General features: G+C 36.0%; 1 protein-coding gene across 1 annotated transcript in view; it reads right to left on the bottom strand.

The window, feature by feature from the left end:
- Positions 1-4994: 4994 nt before the first annotated feature.
- Positions 4995-19424, bottom strand: part of LOC144433636 (uncharacterized) — a 36048-nt gene continuing 21618 nt past the window's right edge. Inside the window, exons 11-13 of the mRNA XM_078121982.1 lie at positions 16503-19410; positions 15900-16004; positions 4995-5953 (exon numbers count right to left, since the gene is read on the bottom strand). Of these exons, the coding sequence (XP_077978108.1) occupies positions 5715-5953; positions 15900-16004; positions 16503-19410 (3252 nt within the window). The 3' untranslated portion in view covers positions 4995-5714. The remainder of the gene's footprint in view (positions 5954-15899; positions 16005-16502; positions 19411-19424) is intronic.

Below are 19424 nucleotides of genomic sequence, written 5' to 3' on the forward strand. Positions count from 1 at the left end.
AGAAATTATTATATTTGGCCATCCCACACAGCTCATCCACAACACCCCAAATGTCAAACTGAAATATATAACTTTTGAAAATATTTTGAATGCATTTGCTGTAAACATGATATAAATAATAAATTTGAATGTATATATAGCCACAGATTATTAAATATGCTGTTACTAAGAAAAACAATCAAATGGACTGAAATTGGCATTTGAAGTAAAAAAAAATGACAATCAAATCTTTAAAAAAAAACATTGAATCTGAATTCTAAAAGGAGAAACTCGGGAGATGATAAAATAAATTGTGAATATCTAGATTTCAATAACTGTGACATAAATACCATGAATATTTATAATTATAGACATACTGAGGTGACGTAACAAATGAATCATGTCCCCATGCCAGTAGTATATTTATTACACAATATGGTAAAGTTATTTACTGACAGAGTAGATGAGCAAAGCATCATTACTCTTTAAAATGAAATTAATTAATTCATTAATTTATTGTCTAAAAATTGTGTGTATAAATTTTACCAATATGAATGATTTGTAAATATATGATGAAACCTTAAACCCTCTGTATGCATCGACATACAAACAAACCATATAAAACAGTTAACCTTGTCAAGTTGAACATGTGTCATTTTGACAAGCCATGATTTATATATATTTGTATAAATAATAGTCTAATTAGCCACCAATTTTCATTAACAAATACTATATTAACCTGGCCCCAAGTACGAGCTAGGGTCACATGATTTTAAATTATCAGCTTGCCCTTTTATCCTGTGTAGCAATTAGACAACATCTATTGTTTAAATATCTCCCCTTATATACCCCTCCCAATTACCCTCATTGATGTCCATGCCCCCCACCACCCCCTTTGTCGGTTACTACTACCATCTAACACCTGCCCTATACTTTCTTTATGTGAAAGCCACATGAACATCTGGTCTATTGCTGACAGATCAGTCATTGCACGAAATTTTCGCTTTGTGAGAAGGGGTTGCGAAATTGAAACAAACAATAAATTTGTCTTAATGATATTGAAAAATTATCATATTTCGAATTTTGTAACGTTATTTTTTGTGTACTGTTTTTGATACTGAGAAACTCGGCTTTCCAAATACACAAAGTAGTGATGAACGCTGTAAGAGATTTGTAACTTATTGGTTATCTTCAAAACTACTTTACTGAGAAAATCCACACATTCAGACCAAAGATTAACAAGGAGTACATGTTTACTAAAGTAGATTGCTCATTCCACAGTCATTTAATCGTTCCCCCGATTATTAAACCGCATGCCCTTGACCAGGAGGTCTCTAGTCGTACGACCATATCAATCACACAGGCGTTGAATTGGAAAGTCACTAATATTCTGGTCTTGTTGTCTCAAGGGAACTCATTACCAAAATTAACACGTGAACTCGACCAGAAAAAAAACACACCGTGTAAAACAGTACGGTGTGAAATATTAGCCAAAAACATTTATTAAGTTTACTTGTTGTGTGAATAATAACACACGTATGAGAGGTGCTCCAAAATTTCTTGGCTACTGTTCGATTGGATATTCTATGCTCATTTGTGCAGCAACCACTGTACACCGTGAGTTGTTATTCGATGTACGGGTTTCAAATTAGCCGCAGGACCTTTGGTATATCTATCATTTTGTTTACGTTGCATTGACGAACATATCGAGATAATTAACCAGATTTGGGGCTTTCTAGAGCAAATTGAGAAGTTGCTGTCGCCACTTACACTTATTCTGAAGTGGATAATTTATAGCGATTTCTTTGATTAACGTCATTCTACGCTCAATATTCTAATTATTGGCGCTAAGTGACGTCAAAGAAACTAGAAAGTGGAGGCGAGGAAATAAAATTGTAATAACCATATTAGGCTTTCAAAAGCTCACCTTTCCCATACGATAGTTAATTGTGTTTCTTTCGAAACCGAGTATGATTATATATGGACATAATTAAATCTAAGCTGCGATTGAAGACAGTGTAAAAAATCTAAGCAACCATCTCATCCGAAACCGATTATTACATGTAATACATGTATGTCGCAGCTATTCTTTTCCAAAATAAACTTGGTGTACGAACAGTCTGACCCCACGGTGACCTTGTCCGTGCCGATTCCTTGATAGAAAAGTTTCGCAAGTCACCCGTTCAACTCTCTCAATTGCTGGTAAAGGCTATCGATTTCAGAGTTACAGGAGATCACGAGTCGTCTTGGTCATTTGCAAACAATGCCTCAATTGAATGGTGTGATTACGTATATTAAAGTAAACCACCGGACAAAGGAAACACGTATTTTTACGGAAAATATAATTGCTCTTTGAAAACTTTTAAAGAGGACAACCATTTTTAGTTACATGCCTATCAAAATGGAACAACCATTTTCTACGACTTTGCACTGACTTTGCAAAAGGTGTTGTCTGTGTACAACTGAAGTAAAGTAATTACCTAAATCAGCCTTGACGTTCAAAGGATGCATTTGAGTCGGAGAATAAAGACTCTACACATTCTGCACACACACACACACACACACACACACACACACACACACACACACACACACACACACACACACACACTCACTCACACACACACACATATATACATACATACATACATACATACATACATACATACATACATACACACACACACACACACATACATACATACATACATACATACATACATACATACATACATACATACATACATACATACATACATACAAACTTACATACATACATACATACATACATACATACATACATACATATATACATACATACATACATACATACATACATACATACATGCATACATACATACATACATACATACATACACACACACACACACACACACACACATACATACATACATACATACATACATACATACATACATACATACATACATACATACATACATACGAGCTTAGTTGCCAAAGGTGGACCCTAAATGTCACACCCCTATAAACCCCCCTTGGTGGAACCATGATTTCCGAGGGAGATAGAAACAAACAAATATGGAAAACATCATGAAGACAAGCTAATAAATATTTCTGTCACAATGGATTCCTTGAAATGTTATTGCTTCTACTTTTCGTTATTTCCATTATATTGTGGAACCTTATACGTATAGAGATGTGTATAGTGAACCCTTGTGTATGCAACTCGCAGAGATGATCATGGTGAATCATGGTGTATGCCACTCGTTTACAGATGACAATTGTGAAACTTTGTGTATGCAAACTTGCAAGGCATTGAGCATGGTGAACCATTACGTTCTGTCACTAAACCACAGCCATGTATGCACATTGCTAACTGATGACATTGTTTTTAGCAAACTTATAAACAGCTTATGAGATGTTTTAGGCCAGGTTAACATCAATGACAGGGTGTCCAAGGTGAAAAGTCAAAACGTGAAAGCTTGTGTATGTAACTCCCTAGAGATATATGAATGGTGCACCCTAGTGTATGTGAAGCTCTACAGAGATGAGATGGTGAGCCCTTGTCTATGTATACAACTCTTTATATATATATGTGAATGGTGCACCCTTGTGTATGTAAAACTCTACAGAGATGAGATGGTGAGCCCTTGTGTGTGTATATAACTCTCTATAGATATATGAATGGTGCACCCTAGTGTATGTAAAACTCTACAGAGATGACATGGTGTGCCCTTGTGTATTCAAACTTATATATATGTATATAGAATAGAATTGAATAGAATAAAATAGAATATAACATAACTTTATTGTCGATTTGGAAATTTTTCTTCCGCTTCACCAAAAAATAAAATAAAAGGCACATTACAGTTACAAACACACACTAAAAGTAATTACAGTATTAAACACAAACACAGAATTAGAAACAGTAAAAATATATATCTTCAATGTAGTTCTTTGAAAATGACAGGTTTGAATTCAGTATGATTATTGCACTTGGAATAAAAGATTTTTTTAAAATGTTCTTGCGAGTTAAAGGTACTCTGTATCGTCTTCCTGAGGGCAACAATTCAAACTGTAAGTATAAAGGATGTGAGGTATCATTAACAATTGCTTGGGCTTTCCTGCGGACGGAGAGTTTGTAGAGGTCATGGAGCTGACTCTGCTTCTTACCAATTATTTTCCGGGCCAAATGTACAACTCATGTCAGTTTAGTTCTATTTTTAACATTCAAGATGCCATACCACACTTTCTATAAGGCTCTTGTATACCTTTTCAAGAACATTTTGATATATATATATATATATATATATATATATATATATATACAAATACATATATGTGTGTATGTATTTAACTCTTTATAGATATGTGAATGGTGTGCCCTTGTGTATGTAAAACTCTACAGAGATGACATGGTGCGCCCTTGTGTATGTAAAACTCTACAGAGATGACATGGTGTGCCCTTGTGTATGTAAAACTCTACAGAGATGACATGGTGTGCCATTGTGTATGTAAAACTCTACAGAGATGACATGGTGTGCCCTTGTGTATGTAAAACTCTACAGAGATGACATGGTGTGCCCTTGTGTATGTAAAACTCTACAGAGATGACATGGTGTGCCCTTGTGTATGTAAAACTCTACAGAGATGACATGGTGTGCCCTTGTGTATGTAAAACTCTACAGAGATGACATGGTGTGCCCTTGTGTATGTAAAACTCTACAGAGATGACATGGTGTGCCCTTGTGTATGTAACTATATAATGCCATATAGATATGTGAATGGTGCACCCTAGTGTATGTAAGCCCTTCAGAGATGAGATGGTGAGCCCTTGTGTATACAAACTTATATATATGTACACACATATATATGTGAATGGTATAATAGATATTCACATATCTATAAAGAGTTGTATACACACACAAAGGCTCACCATCTCATCTCTGTATGGTTTTACATACACTAGGTTGTACCATTCACATATCTATAAAGAGTTATATACATACAATTATGTATAGTGTTCCGGGAAGGGATTTATTGTTTATTTGCATTAAATTGGTAATGTCAGGTCTAATTAACCAATAATACATTATGCAAATGATGACACAGTCTTGTACAGTGGGACATGTTCACACGCACACACATAATACTTACAAATTATATAAATATGTGTATATTCAATAATTCAAACCTGGTTTTTGAAAAAACTACGATTTATATTACCTGACATTTCAACTCATTCACTATAATTGCAATATGCAATATTACACACACATTCAATCAATGAGTACCAAAGACACTCTTTCTTGGTTAATGCCACTCTGAATTGTAACGTTTTTTATTGATCATAAACCCACAAACTGAACACTAAATGTGACAACAGTAATGTAAGAAAGGTGTAATAAATAACTTTCAGTCAACATCACATAAAAGTATCTGAGTATACCAATACTATAGCACACTGAAGACCAAAACAAAAATATGATCCAATGCAAGTGAAATCATGATTCAAACAAAAACATATACAGTACTAAAATGTCACTCACAAGAAGACTGTAGTCAAAACCTAGACATGTTGTAAAATATCACACACTAGAAGACTGTAGTCTCCAGCTAGACATTATACTACTTGTCATATGAGTTAATTAATAGGAATTAATAGGACTCCATGAAAGTGAATGGTCAGTATTTTAGCAAAACTAGTAGTAACAGCCCAGTTTCGGAATATCCAAGGTACAAAACTGGAAAATTCAGTGGTATTGAGTTTCTTCATTTTTGACCAGCCAATTTCGAACATGGTCTTTAATAATTCGCCATGAGCGCCCACTAAGAGAGGGTTCAAGTTCAATTGCTCGCAAGCACTCATCTTTCAACGGTACTCTTCTTTCTGCATAATTTTTCTCCAAAGATCTATGTATAGCATCTTCTTCTTCAGGGGTCCACTTTCTGTTTTGTTTAGGTTTTCTAATGTTGAATTGTCTAGTAGCAACTGAAAATAGAAGAGAAACATATCATAAAAAGGACAGATGGACCAACCAGTATGCAAAACAATTAAAGATCCTTACTTCTGAAAACAAAATCTTGATAATTAGGGGGGAGGGGGGGGGGGGATTCAATATCTTCTACCGGTACTTTTAGCAGAATTTCCTTCAAGTAGCAAGAAAACAGGCCACTGTGAATGGCTTCTTTTTATAATAACTTCATTGTTATGACATTAATATGCCTCCTAAAAGACACTACGAAATACATTTTGAGTGTAATGACTCTGTCAATTTATGTACCAAATGACCGGAACTCACCAAGGACATTGACATGTATAGGTGAATTGTTATTGGTTTAAATTACCTTTCCAGGATAGGTACAAAAACAAGGGAAGGTCTAATTGATGGAAACAAGTTTAAACTGAGTGTAAATATACCCACCCATATAGTGTAAATTCTGCAGTCTAGTTCATAAAAATTTGGGATCAACTCAGAATGACAGCTGAGGAAGATTGTGCAATTACCTCCAAATTCTTGATTAAGGCTATGTTTTTTTAACAAAATTCAGATTTTATAGTTCTTTCCGATTGTCATTGTGAGTTGCTCCCTATGAAAAGCAGAATTTATATTTAGTGTAGATAGCAGGCACTCAGCTACTTATGAGGTCTGTCCCAAACAAGTACAGTACATTTGTACATAACATGTATCAGGGTTTTAAAAACATTGTCAAAAACAGTATAGGCATGAATTCCTAATTTTAATATAACACAGTGCTAGCAACAATGAATAAATGCACAAAATATACATTTTTCATCAAAAGTCAAATTTTTGGCCTTACATTCAAACGACTTCACATTATCACTTATACTCTACAAACATTTATCTACCCAAAGTTATACACCAATCGTTATTAAAATCTGTAGACAGACATAGTGCTTGGATGGCCAATGTTCTGTTATGAAGTATATAATTTTACAAATTTTGTTCAATTTATGACCACACACACAACCTTTCAGAGAGATGCAGTTGTATCGGTACACAATAACTGAACTGTGTAAAATTTACAGCAAAATGACAACCATATGGCCAGAATTTAATATTAACTCTGTGGAAATAGCTGTACTTACTTACTTACTTCCTTGCTGACTGCAAGTTTGACATGTAAAATAGTCAATCAGTATAAACTTCTATCTTTAAATACAGCACATAAACCCAAACAATGCATGTAATCAAAGGTATATTTTTTGCACTTGGAACTACTCTTTCTGTAACTATCATAAGATATAAAGTGATGGGAAATATATCAGGGGAAAACAATGGTCTAATTGAAGGCTCACCTATCAACATGTTAAGATACCTTTTTGTTTCATCTGGTAACAATTAAATTTAAAGTCATCAAGTGAGAATGGTTTAGATGTAAAATTTTGTAAAATAAAGTTGAAAACAAAGCTAGTGAAAAAAATTAGAAGAAAAATAATGATAAAAGAAGCAAAGTCAGGAAATTCAACACAACAAAAATGATTATACAGAGACACCAAGGGTTTTCCTCCTCTAGCTGCCTTCCTTGATGATGCCTGTTGTAAATATAACCACCTAAAAAAACATAAAACATTTTCTTAATATTGAATGACTATTATATCAATAAAAAGCCATTGGTTTTGGCTGTATCTATAGCTGACATCACATTAGACATGAATTCAATCACATTTGAAGGTCCTTCGTGCATTGATAGCATTAGACACCACGTACACTAGAAACGTTTAAGTTTTGATCCTTTTGCTCCTCAAAAAAGGAAGCAATATATATATCAAAGCCTTGATTGAATGTTTAACCCTTCCATTCCTAAAGAAATATGAAATAATACGAAAACTTGATTTTCATGAACATTTTGGGAAATTTAAGAATATTACTTCAGTAGGAAGTAATATATCTTGAATTTTGATCCAATATAAAGTTGATACATGTCTGAAAATTACAGAGAAACAAGAATTTTTGTTCAAAAAGTTTGGCGGGAAAGTTTCTAGTCCTGAAGGGGTTAAACAGAACTAGAATTTCTACCAGTCAGTAAGGTAATGATAGAGAGGTGTCATGTTATTGTACAATTACTGTATTATCTATCAAGGTAGAATGAGCCTCGGAATATAAATATATAATCTTATGCCCAAACTTCAGTTCTAAAACCTATTGTCATTAGAATTATCCTCTCCTCATTAAACGTAATGAAAACCAGATTTAAACTGAATGCCTTCCGTAAGGGAATCACTAATTACGCAAATTACCCATTGAAACTGTATGAAAAAATATTGTAATGAACTTTTTTGGACACAGCCCAAGTATCGACAATAATTATGTGAATTGTTCACTTGCTCTTTAGGTGGAATCAACAGCTTTTATAGTACATGTCACATGATGTGCACTCTGTTACGTTTAACGTATGTACTAATTTATTGTATGCAGTCTAAAGTTATAGCCTAATTACCAAGACTCATTAATTATAAAAATTATTTATTAACATGTTAGGTACATCAACAAACTTTATAGGACACAGACAATTTGTTATGGTTAATGTATTCATGAACGAATGGTATTGGAATTGAAGTATGCAGTCTTAAGATATAGCCTAATTACTGAAAGTCATTAATTATGCAAATTATTCATTAACACTAATATATCTCAAAATATAAATTTTTGACAAAAAACACAAATTTTAGGCGAACAATCTGTAACCTCAATTGGTGAAATCATTTCTGAATTCCACAAACTTTAATCTGTCAAGTGACACTATGGCATTTTCCTAGATTTTTCATATTTAAACTGCCCAATTTGCATATAAATGAACACACCAACTTTATTTGCATAGAATAAACTTACTAAGTAGTACCTAAGTATCGATATCAAAAGCCGAATGCAATATTTCCAAAATTATATTTTTTTTAAAACACCCCATTTATAATTTGCACAACTGTTTTCTCAGTGTGATGGATATACTACCAATTATAGCAAGAAACATCAGGGCTCAATTTTTCATTATTTTGATAGCAAAATGGGCTACTCTAATCTAAATTATCATGGTATGAATGTATCTAACAGACCGGACTATCACTTGCTTCATTTGGTAGCCCAAAGAAAATTATTTGTAGTTTGTGGACACAGGAATATATGTACCCAGTAGCCCCAGTACATTGGACTACCACTTGCATCATTTGGTAGCCCAAAGAGAAACATTTTGTAGTACTACACAGTGGTTGTATTTGTCAAAACTACCACACACTACACAGTGGTTATATTTGTTAAAACTATCACACACTACACAGTGGTTGTATTGTTCAAAACTACCACATACTACACAGTGGTTGTATTTGTCAAAACTACCACACGCTACACCGGTTGTATTTGTCAAAACTATCACACACTACACAGTGGTTGTATTTGTCAAAACTACCACACACTACACAGTGGTTGTATTTGTTAAAACTATCATACACTACACAGTGGTTGTATTTGTTAAAACTATCACACACTACACAGTGGTTGTATTTGTTAAAACTACCACATGCTACATCAGTTGTATTTGTTAAAACTACCATACACTACACAGTGGTTGTATTTGTTAAAACTACCATACACTACACAGTGGTTGTATTTGTCAAAACTATCACATACTACACAGTGGTTGCATTTGTCAAAACTATCACACACTACACAGTGGTTGTATTTGTCAAAACTACCGCACACTACACCGGTTGTATTTGTTAAAACTATCACACACTACACAGTGGTTGTATTTGTTAAAACTATCACACACTACACAGTGGTTGTATTTGTCAAAACTATCACACACTACACAGTGGTTGTATTTGTCAAAACTATCACACACTACACAGTGGTTGCATGTATTTGTCAAAACTATCACACACTACACAGTGGTTGTATTTGTTAAAACTACCACACACTACACAGTGGTTGTATTTGTCAAAACTATCACACACTACACAGTGGTTGTATTTGTCAAAACTACCACACACTACACAGTGGTTGTATTTGTCAAAACTATCACACACTACACAGTGGTTGTATTTGTCAAAACTATCATACACTACACAATGGTTGTATTTGTTAAAACTATCACACACTACACAGTGGTTGTATTTGTCAAAACTATCACACACTACACAGTGGTTGTATTTGTCAAAACTATCACACACTACACAGTGGTTGCATGTATTTGTCAAAACTATCACACACTACACAGTGGTTGTATTTGTTAAAACTACCACACACTACACAGTGGTTGTATTTGTCAAAACTACCACACACTACACAGTGGTTGTATTTGTCAAAACTATCACACACTACACAGTGGTTGCATGTATTTGTAAAAACTATCACACACTACACAGTGGTTGTATTTGTTAAAACTACCACACACTACACAGTGGTTGTATTTGTCAAAACTACCACACACTACACAGTGGTTGTATTTGTCAAAACTACCACACACTACACAGTGGTTGTATTTGTCAAAACTATCACACACTACACAGTGGTTGTATTTGTCAAAACTTTCACACACTACACAGTGGTTGTATTTGTCAAAACTACCACACACTACACAGTGGTTGTATTTGTCAAAACTATCACACACTACACAGTGGTTTTATTTGTTAAAACTACCACACACTACACAGTGGTTGTATTTGTCAAAACTACCACACACTACACAGTGATTGTATTTGTTAAAACTACCACACACTACACAGTGGTTGTAATTGTCAAAACTACCACACACTACACAGTGGTTGTATTTGTCAAAACTACCACACACTACACAGTGGTTGTATTTGTCAAAACTATCACACACTACACAGTGGTTGTATTTGTCAAAACTACCACACGCTACACCGGTTGTATTTGTTAAAACTACCATACACTACACAATGGTTGTATTTGTCAAAACGACCATACACTTCACAATGGTTATATTTGTCAAAACTATCACACACTACACAGTGGCTTTATTTGTCAAAACTACCACACGCTACACAGTGGCTTTATTTGTCAAAACTACCATACACTACACAGTGGTTGCATTGTTAAAACTATCACACACTACACAGTGGTTGTATTTGTTAAAACTATCATACACTACACAGTGGTTGTATTTGTCAAAACTACCACACACTACACAGTGGTTGTATTTGTCAAAACTACCACACACTACACAGTGGTTGTATTTGTCAAAACTACCACACGCTACACCGGTTGTATTTGTTAAAACTACCACACACTACACAGTGGTTGTATTTGTCAAAACTATCACACGCTACACAGTGGTTGTATTTGTCAAAACTACCACACACTACACAGTGGTTGTATTTGTCAAAACTACCACATGCTACACAGTGGTTGTATTTGTCAAAACTACCACACGCTACACAGTGGTTGTATTTGTCAAAACTATCACACACTACACAGTGGTTGTATTTGTCAAAACTACCACACGCTACACAGTGGTTGTATTTGTCAAAACTATCACACACTACACAGTGGCTTTATTTGTCAAAACTATCACACACTACACAGTGGTTGTATTTGTCAAAACTACCACACACTACACAGTGGTTGTATTTGTCAAAACTACCACACACTACACAGTGGTTGTATTTGTCAAAACTACCACACACTACCGGTGGTTGTATTTGTCAAAACTACCACACACTACACAGTGGTTGTATTTGTCAAAACTACCACACGCTACACCGGTTGTATTTGTTAAAACTACCACACACTACACAGTGGTTGTATTTGTCAAAACTACCACACACTACACAGTGGTTGTATTTGTCAAAACTATCACACACTACACAGTGGTTGTATTTGTCAAAACTACCACACGCTACACCGGTTGTATTTGTTAAAACTACCACACGCTACACAGTGGTTGTATGTCAAAACTACCACACGCTACACAGTGGTTGTATTTGTCAAAACTACCACATGCTACACCGGTTGTATTTGTTAAAACTACCACACACTACACAGTGGTTGTATTTGTCAAAACTATCACACGCTACACAGTGGTTGTATTTGTTAAAACTACCACACACTACACAGTGGTTGTATTTGTCAAAACTACCACACGCTACACAGTGGTTGTATTTGTCAAAACTACCACACACTACACAGTGGTTGTATTTGTCAAAACTACCACACGCTACACAGTGGCTTTATTTGTTAAAACTACCACACACTACACAGTGGTTGTATTTGTTAAAACTATCATACACTACACAGTGGTTGTATTTGTCAAAACTACCACACACTACACAGTGGTTGTATTTGTCAAAACTACCACACACTACACAGTGGTTGTATTTGTCAAAACTACCACACGCTACACAGTGGTTGTATTTGTCAAAACTACCACACACTACACCGGTTGTATTTGTTAAAACTACCACACACTACACAGTGGTTGTATTTGTTAAAACTACCACACACTACACAGTGGTTGTATTTGTCAAAACTACCACACGCTACACAGTGGTTGTATTTGTCAAAACTACCACACGCTACACCGGTTGTATTTGTTAAAACTACCACACACTACACAGTGGTTGTATTTGTCAAAACTACCACACGCTACACAGTGGTTGTATTTGTCAAAACTACCACACACCACCGGTTGTATTTGTTAAAACTACCACACACTACACAGTGGTTGTATTTGTTAAAACTACCACACACTACACAGTGGTTGTATTTGTCAAAACTACCACATGCTACACAGTGGTTGTATTTGTTAAAACTACCACACGCTACACAGTGGTTGTATTTGTCAAAACTACCACACGCTACACCGGTTGTATTTGTTAAAACTACCACACACTACACAGTGGTTGTATTTGTCAAAACTACCACACACTACACAGTGGTTGTATTTGTCAAAACTACCACACGCTACACAGTGGTTATATTTGTCAAAACTACCATATGCTACACCGGTTGTATTTGTTAAAACTACCACACACTACACAGTGGTTGTATTTGTTAAAACTATCATACACTACACAGTGGTTGTATTTGTTAAAACTACCACACACTACACAGTGGTTGTATTGTTCAAAACTACCACACACTACACAGTGGTTGTATTTGTCAAAACTATCACACACTACACAGGGGTTGTATTTGTTAAAACTATCACACACTACACAGGGGTTGTATTTGTTAAAACTACCACATGCTACATCGGTTGTATTTGTCAAAACTATCACACACTACACCTGTTGTATTTGTTAAAACTACCATACACTACACAATGGTTGTATTTGTCAAAACTACCACACACTACACCTGTTGTATTTGTTAAAACTACCATACACTACACAATGGTTGTATTTGTCAAAACTATCACACACTACACAGTGGCTTTATCTGTCAAAACTATCACACACTACACAGTGGTTGTATTTGTCAAAACTACCATACACTACACAGTGGTTGCATTTGTTAAAACTATCACACACTACACAGTGGTTGTATTTGTTAAAACTATCATACACTACACAGTGGTTGTATTTGTCAAAACTACCACACACTACACAGTGGTTGTATTTGTCAAAACTACCACACGCTACACAGTGGTTGTATTTGTCAAAACTACCACACGCTACACCGGTTGTATTTGTTAAAACTACCACACACTACACAGTGGTTGTATTTGTTAAAACTACCACACACTACACAGTGGTTGTATTTGTCAAAACTACCACACGCTACACCGGTTGTATTTGTTAAAACTACCACACACTACACAGTGGTTGTATTTGTCAAAACTACCACACACTACACAGTGGTTGTATTTGTCAAAACTACCACACGCTACACAGTGGTTATATTTGTCAAAACTACCACATGCTACACCGGTTGTATTTGTTAAAACTACCACACACTACAGTGGTTGTATTTGTTAAAACTATCATACACTACACAGTGGTTGTATTTGTTAAAACTACCACACACTACACAGTGGTTGTATTTGTCAAAACTATCATACACTACACAGTGGTTGTATTTGTTAAAACTATCATACACTACACAGTGGTTATATTTGTCAAAACTACCACATGCTACACCGGTTGTATTTGTTAAAACTACCACACATTACACAGTGGTTGTATTTGTCAAAACTATCATACACTACACAGTGGTTGTATTTGTTAAAACTATCATACACTACACAGTGGTTGTATTTGTTAAAACTACCACACACTACACAGGGGTTGTATTTGTTAAAACTATCACACACTACACAGGGGTTGTATTTGTTAAAACTACCACATGCTACATCGGTTGTATTTGTCAAAACTATCACACACTACACAATGGTTGTATTTGTCAAAACTACCACACACTACACCGGTTGTATTTGTTAAAACTACCATACACTACACAATGGTTGTATTTGTCAAAACTATCACACACTACACAGTGGCTTTATTTGTCAAAACTATCACACTCTACACAGTGGTTGTATTTGTCAAAACTACCATACACTACACAGTGGTTGCATTTGTTAAAACAATCACACACTACACAGTGGTTGTATTTGTTAAAACTATCACACACTACACAGTGGTTGTATTTGTCAAAACTACCACACACTACACAGTGGTTGTATTTGTCAAAACTATCACACGCTACACAGTGGTTGTATTTGTCAAAACTACCCCACGCTACACAGTGGCTTTATTTGTCAAAACTACCACACACTACACAGTGGTTGTATTTGTCAAAACTACCACACACTACACAGTGGTTGTATTTGTCAAAACTACCACACGGTACACAGTGGTTGTATTTGTCAAAACTATCACACACTACACAGTGGCTTTGTCAAAACTACCACACACTACACAGTGGTTGTATTTGTCAAAACTACCACACACTACACAGTGGTTGTATTTGTCAAAACTACCACACGCTACACAGTGGTTGTATTTGTCAAAACTACCACACACTACAGTGGTTGTATTTGTCAAAACTACCACACGCTACACCGGTTTTATTTGTTAAAACTACCACACACTACACAGTGGTTGTATTTGTCAAAACTATCACACGCTACACAGTGGTTGTATATGTCAAAACTACCACACGCTACACAGTGGTTGTATTTGTTAAAACTACCACATGCTACACCGGTTGTATTTGTTAAAACTACCACACACTACACAGTGGTTGTATTTGTCAAAACTATCACACGCTACACAGTGGTTGCATTTGTCAAAACTACCACACACTACACAGTGGTTGTATTTGTCAAAACTAACGCACGCTACACCGGTTGTATTTGTTAAAACTACCACACACTACACAGTGGTTGTATTTGTCAAAACTACCACACGCTACACAGTGGTTGTATTTGTTAAAACTATCACACGCTACACAGTGGTTGTATTTGTTAAAACTATCACACACTACACAGTGGTTGTATTTGTTAAAACTATCACACGCTACACAGTGGTTGTATTTGTCAAAACTACCACACACTACACAGTGGTTGTATTTGTCAAAACTATCACACACTACACATCCCAGTGGTTTTATTTGTCAAAACTACCACACGCTACACAGGGGTTGTATTTGTCAAAACTACCATGGTTGTGGACACAGTACAATGAATGTAACAGATTGGACTACCACCATAATGTTGGTTTCAAATGTAGAATCTTGGGATGAACTAAAATGGACCAAAATATCTACCTCAAATATCTGCAGCATGCAAGTGGAAAAAATGAGACGGAATGAACAATGGAGAGAGAGAAATGGTTAAGTTGCTGATTATAAGTTATATACTTGTTTTAAACATGTGGAAAACTGGCAAACTGCATAACAGATAACCACTGAGCTTTAATGTAGAAAAATAACGACTGAACTGATATAACTTACATGCATGTGGCTTTGCATAATTGTTGTCCATCAGCACTGGTGGGTCATTCTCAGTCATGCTTTCCTGTTGAGAAGCTTCACCTAGTTCATTTTCATTCAACACAACTGTAAATAAGAATTGATATATGAAATAAGTATAAGTAGATGTCAACAGAAGAAACAGACACAAAAAAATCATTTATTTTAGGCTAACTAGAGTTTCCAATCCATTAAAACTGTGAGAACACAACAAATTCGTTCAAGAAATTTTGGTGGGAAGGTTTTTACTCCTGAAAGTGTTAATTTTGAAGGTTAAAGTCATGCATGCAATGCCACCTGGGAATCCCAAATATAACATTAATTTCCAGTGATGAGATTGAGATTTTTAAATCCCTACACTGAGTTCGCCAAATATAGTTTCTGTGTACAGAAACAAAGCAACACAAAAAAATCTAAAACAATTATTGCAACTGACTTGTATTACTCATGAAGCCCACTATAGCAGCAAAATCAACATTGTGTGTGTGTGTGTGTGTGAAGTAAACAGTCTAAGTACATATTTAGTAAATTTTAAAGGTTAATTAAACATGTCCAGTAACTGCAATGAAATCAACATCAGCTTACCATCTGTTCCTATTTCATCTAGTGTTTTTCCTTTAAATATGTTCTGATCTCCTTGTTCCAGTGACAGAAGGAGTCTGCTGATTTTACACACCTGTAGCGTTGCTTGAGGTAGGCGGTAGTATTCTCTATGGACACCTATACGATGTCCAAGAAAGCCAGCAAGAATTTCCAATTCAGTGTCATTTAGATTAAGGAATTGTGAGATTGTGGCCACATGTTTTCGAAGATTAGTTGAGGTCAATCTCTCTGGACTTCTGGCACCACAACTAAATGCATAAAGTCGAAGACAATGACTTCCTCTGTGACACTCGAGGGAATCGTACTGCCTTGCAAACAGATATGGGTTGTTTGGGTGTACACCTGCTTCAGACCTTGTTTGACAAAGCAGGTCAACACAGGTTTTAATCTCAGGAGTTAACAAAACTGGCACATTTCGACCTCTTTTCCCTGGAATTTCTATCCTGGTGAAATGATTCAATAGTTTCCTCTCTAGTGGAGACAGACTTGCAGTTATTTCCTCATCTTCACCAGCTGACTGATTTTTGTTCTTTACATATGTGGTCAATAGCATCCGTGAGACCTCCCCTTCACGACGTCTGTTGAACAAGATCACTTGTGCCAGGGTTGCCTTGCACAACGACGACCATGATCCCTCAACCAAGGTTTTCTCTCTCAGATTTTTGGCAGTGTTTTGCATAATGTCCTGTAACCGATTCGTGAGTTTCACAATATCTTCTGTTAATGGTAACAGTTTAGTGTTGTTTGCTCTCCTTGCTTGAAGGGTATGTCCAGCATGGCTCGAGACTTTGTTTTCCCACTCAAGCCGATAGAGATCCATGAATCTGGTGGCCCTGTCTTCATCTGATTTGGACTCACTTTGGATTGAATGACTTATAACAATCTGGGCACAATCTTTAAGGTAATATCCAACTTTTAACCCAAGGGAGGGTGTGGTATATGTTGCTGCCTCTTCGTCATAACCAGCCATAGATCGTACTGCTTGTACAACTGTTTGAAACTTTGCTGGATGTATGCAGTCATCCAACTGCAAAATACTGCTATCTATCTGCCGCATCTTGATTAATAGTCGGCCTAATGTTCTGATTCGTTCAGACACAAATGTCTTGTTCTTCTTCAGATGAGCATTTCGTTCATATGTCCTTGTAGCAAAATCCATAATCAACCGGTCATTTCTGGCAACAAAAGTGACATCATCTTGTCTCATGTTGGGCAAAACATTTTCAAGCATTAGTTTACTTGCACTGTCTGCTACAGGAAGTAAGTATGATGCTGCTTTCTGGAACCTTTTTCTCCCTACCATTTCATTGGTCTTTTCTTTGGCAAACTCACAGTTTTGCCAGTGTTTTCCTATCACTTTTTTTGAATAATATCCAAGACATGCTTTACAAGGTAAGTAGTCTGTGCCGTTTTTTTTAGAGTTTTGGGATGGTCTTTTGAATGGCACCACTTCCCCTCTTCCAGATTTTGCCACTTGGTAGTTATGGTGAAAGTTACCTTTATATTTGAGTTTTCTCAACATTTTCACACGCTCAAAGGAATCACAAGGAAAACTCAGAGCATGGGCCACATCAGTTTCCTTAGAATGTATGCGTGTAAAGTGGCGATAAAGATTTCCCATTTCCTTATGGCAGTACACGCAAAAGTGCTTTCTGTCCCATATTCTCTTTCCTGACATTGTTTTAGCTTTGGCATGCTTTACTGTCAATGCACTGCGAGTCCCTTCCTTTTTCCTTTTTACACTTGGTGTGAATAATTCTCCTTGCAATGATTCTGAACAGTCACTCTGCATATTTCCTTCTGATGTAGATGGATGATAATCTGGGTCACCGACACTGTCACCATCCAACTTACTGCAAACTTGATCAATTATATTCTTTAAGGCTGGTGTGGACATCTGATCTTGCAGTGATTCTGAAGAGTCACTCACTATGTCTTCTGAATCTGATTGAGGTGGATGATAATCTGGGTCATTGACACTGTCATCACCATCATGGTCACTGAAGATGTGATCACCATCACTGTAGATATCATTGGCTACAATAACGCTAGGATACAGGCTATTGTGAACAGTACCAGTGTCACCATCACTGCTCAATATCACTGAATTCACCAGGTTTGTGTCACCATCGCTGCTCAATATCACTGAATTCACCAGGTTTTCATCACAATTAGTGGCATCATCATAGGGATGAACTACCCCCACAGACAGGCACTTTAGTATCTCCATAGCATTTTTATTCTTATTTGAATCCATGGTTACACATTCTGTATCAGCTGGCACTATACCAGTGACTTCGTTGCTACAGGTAGTCACCATTTCCCTCAACTGTGATTCAATTTCTGAGCTGTTTGATTGTGGTAGTGGATGAACTGGATCTTCTATATTCAGTCTGTCTTTTTGAAACACAGAAGAGACTGCTTCAGTAATGGTACCATGGTTTGTCTTCCTAGAATTATGGGAGATAACTGATGTGCTCTGTATATAGGTATCCATTTCCACAGTGACAGCATTTTCCCTCTCATTTGAATCCATGGTTACACATTCTGGATCAGCTAGCTCATCTGTAAGCTCTTTTCCAGAGAAAGTCACTGTCATATTTTTGCCACAGAACTGGGCTTCTCCCACTGGTGATCCACTCTTTGACGAGTCACAGAATGATGAAAGTAGAGAATTGTCAGGATTTGATGAACTGCTTTCAGGAGGAGAATATGTTAATTCTTCTGAACAGACAGCATCTTCAGTAATATCAAGACATTCCTTAACAGTATTGGACATTTCTAAGGCAGCCAAGGCATCATTTTTCCTGTCTTCATTACATTCTGTTATAATACCAGTGGTACAACTAGCTGTGTCAAGGCCTGAATCACCCACTACATCACAAGTGTTCTGAAAAAGATTCA

This window comes from Glandiceps talaboti, chromosome 4, assembly GCF_964340395.1.
Source record: "Glandiceps talaboti chromosome 4, keGlaTala1.1, whole genome shotgun sequence".
NCBI lineage: Eukaryota > Metazoa > Hemichordata > Enteropneusta > Spengelidae > Glandiceps > Glandiceps talaboti.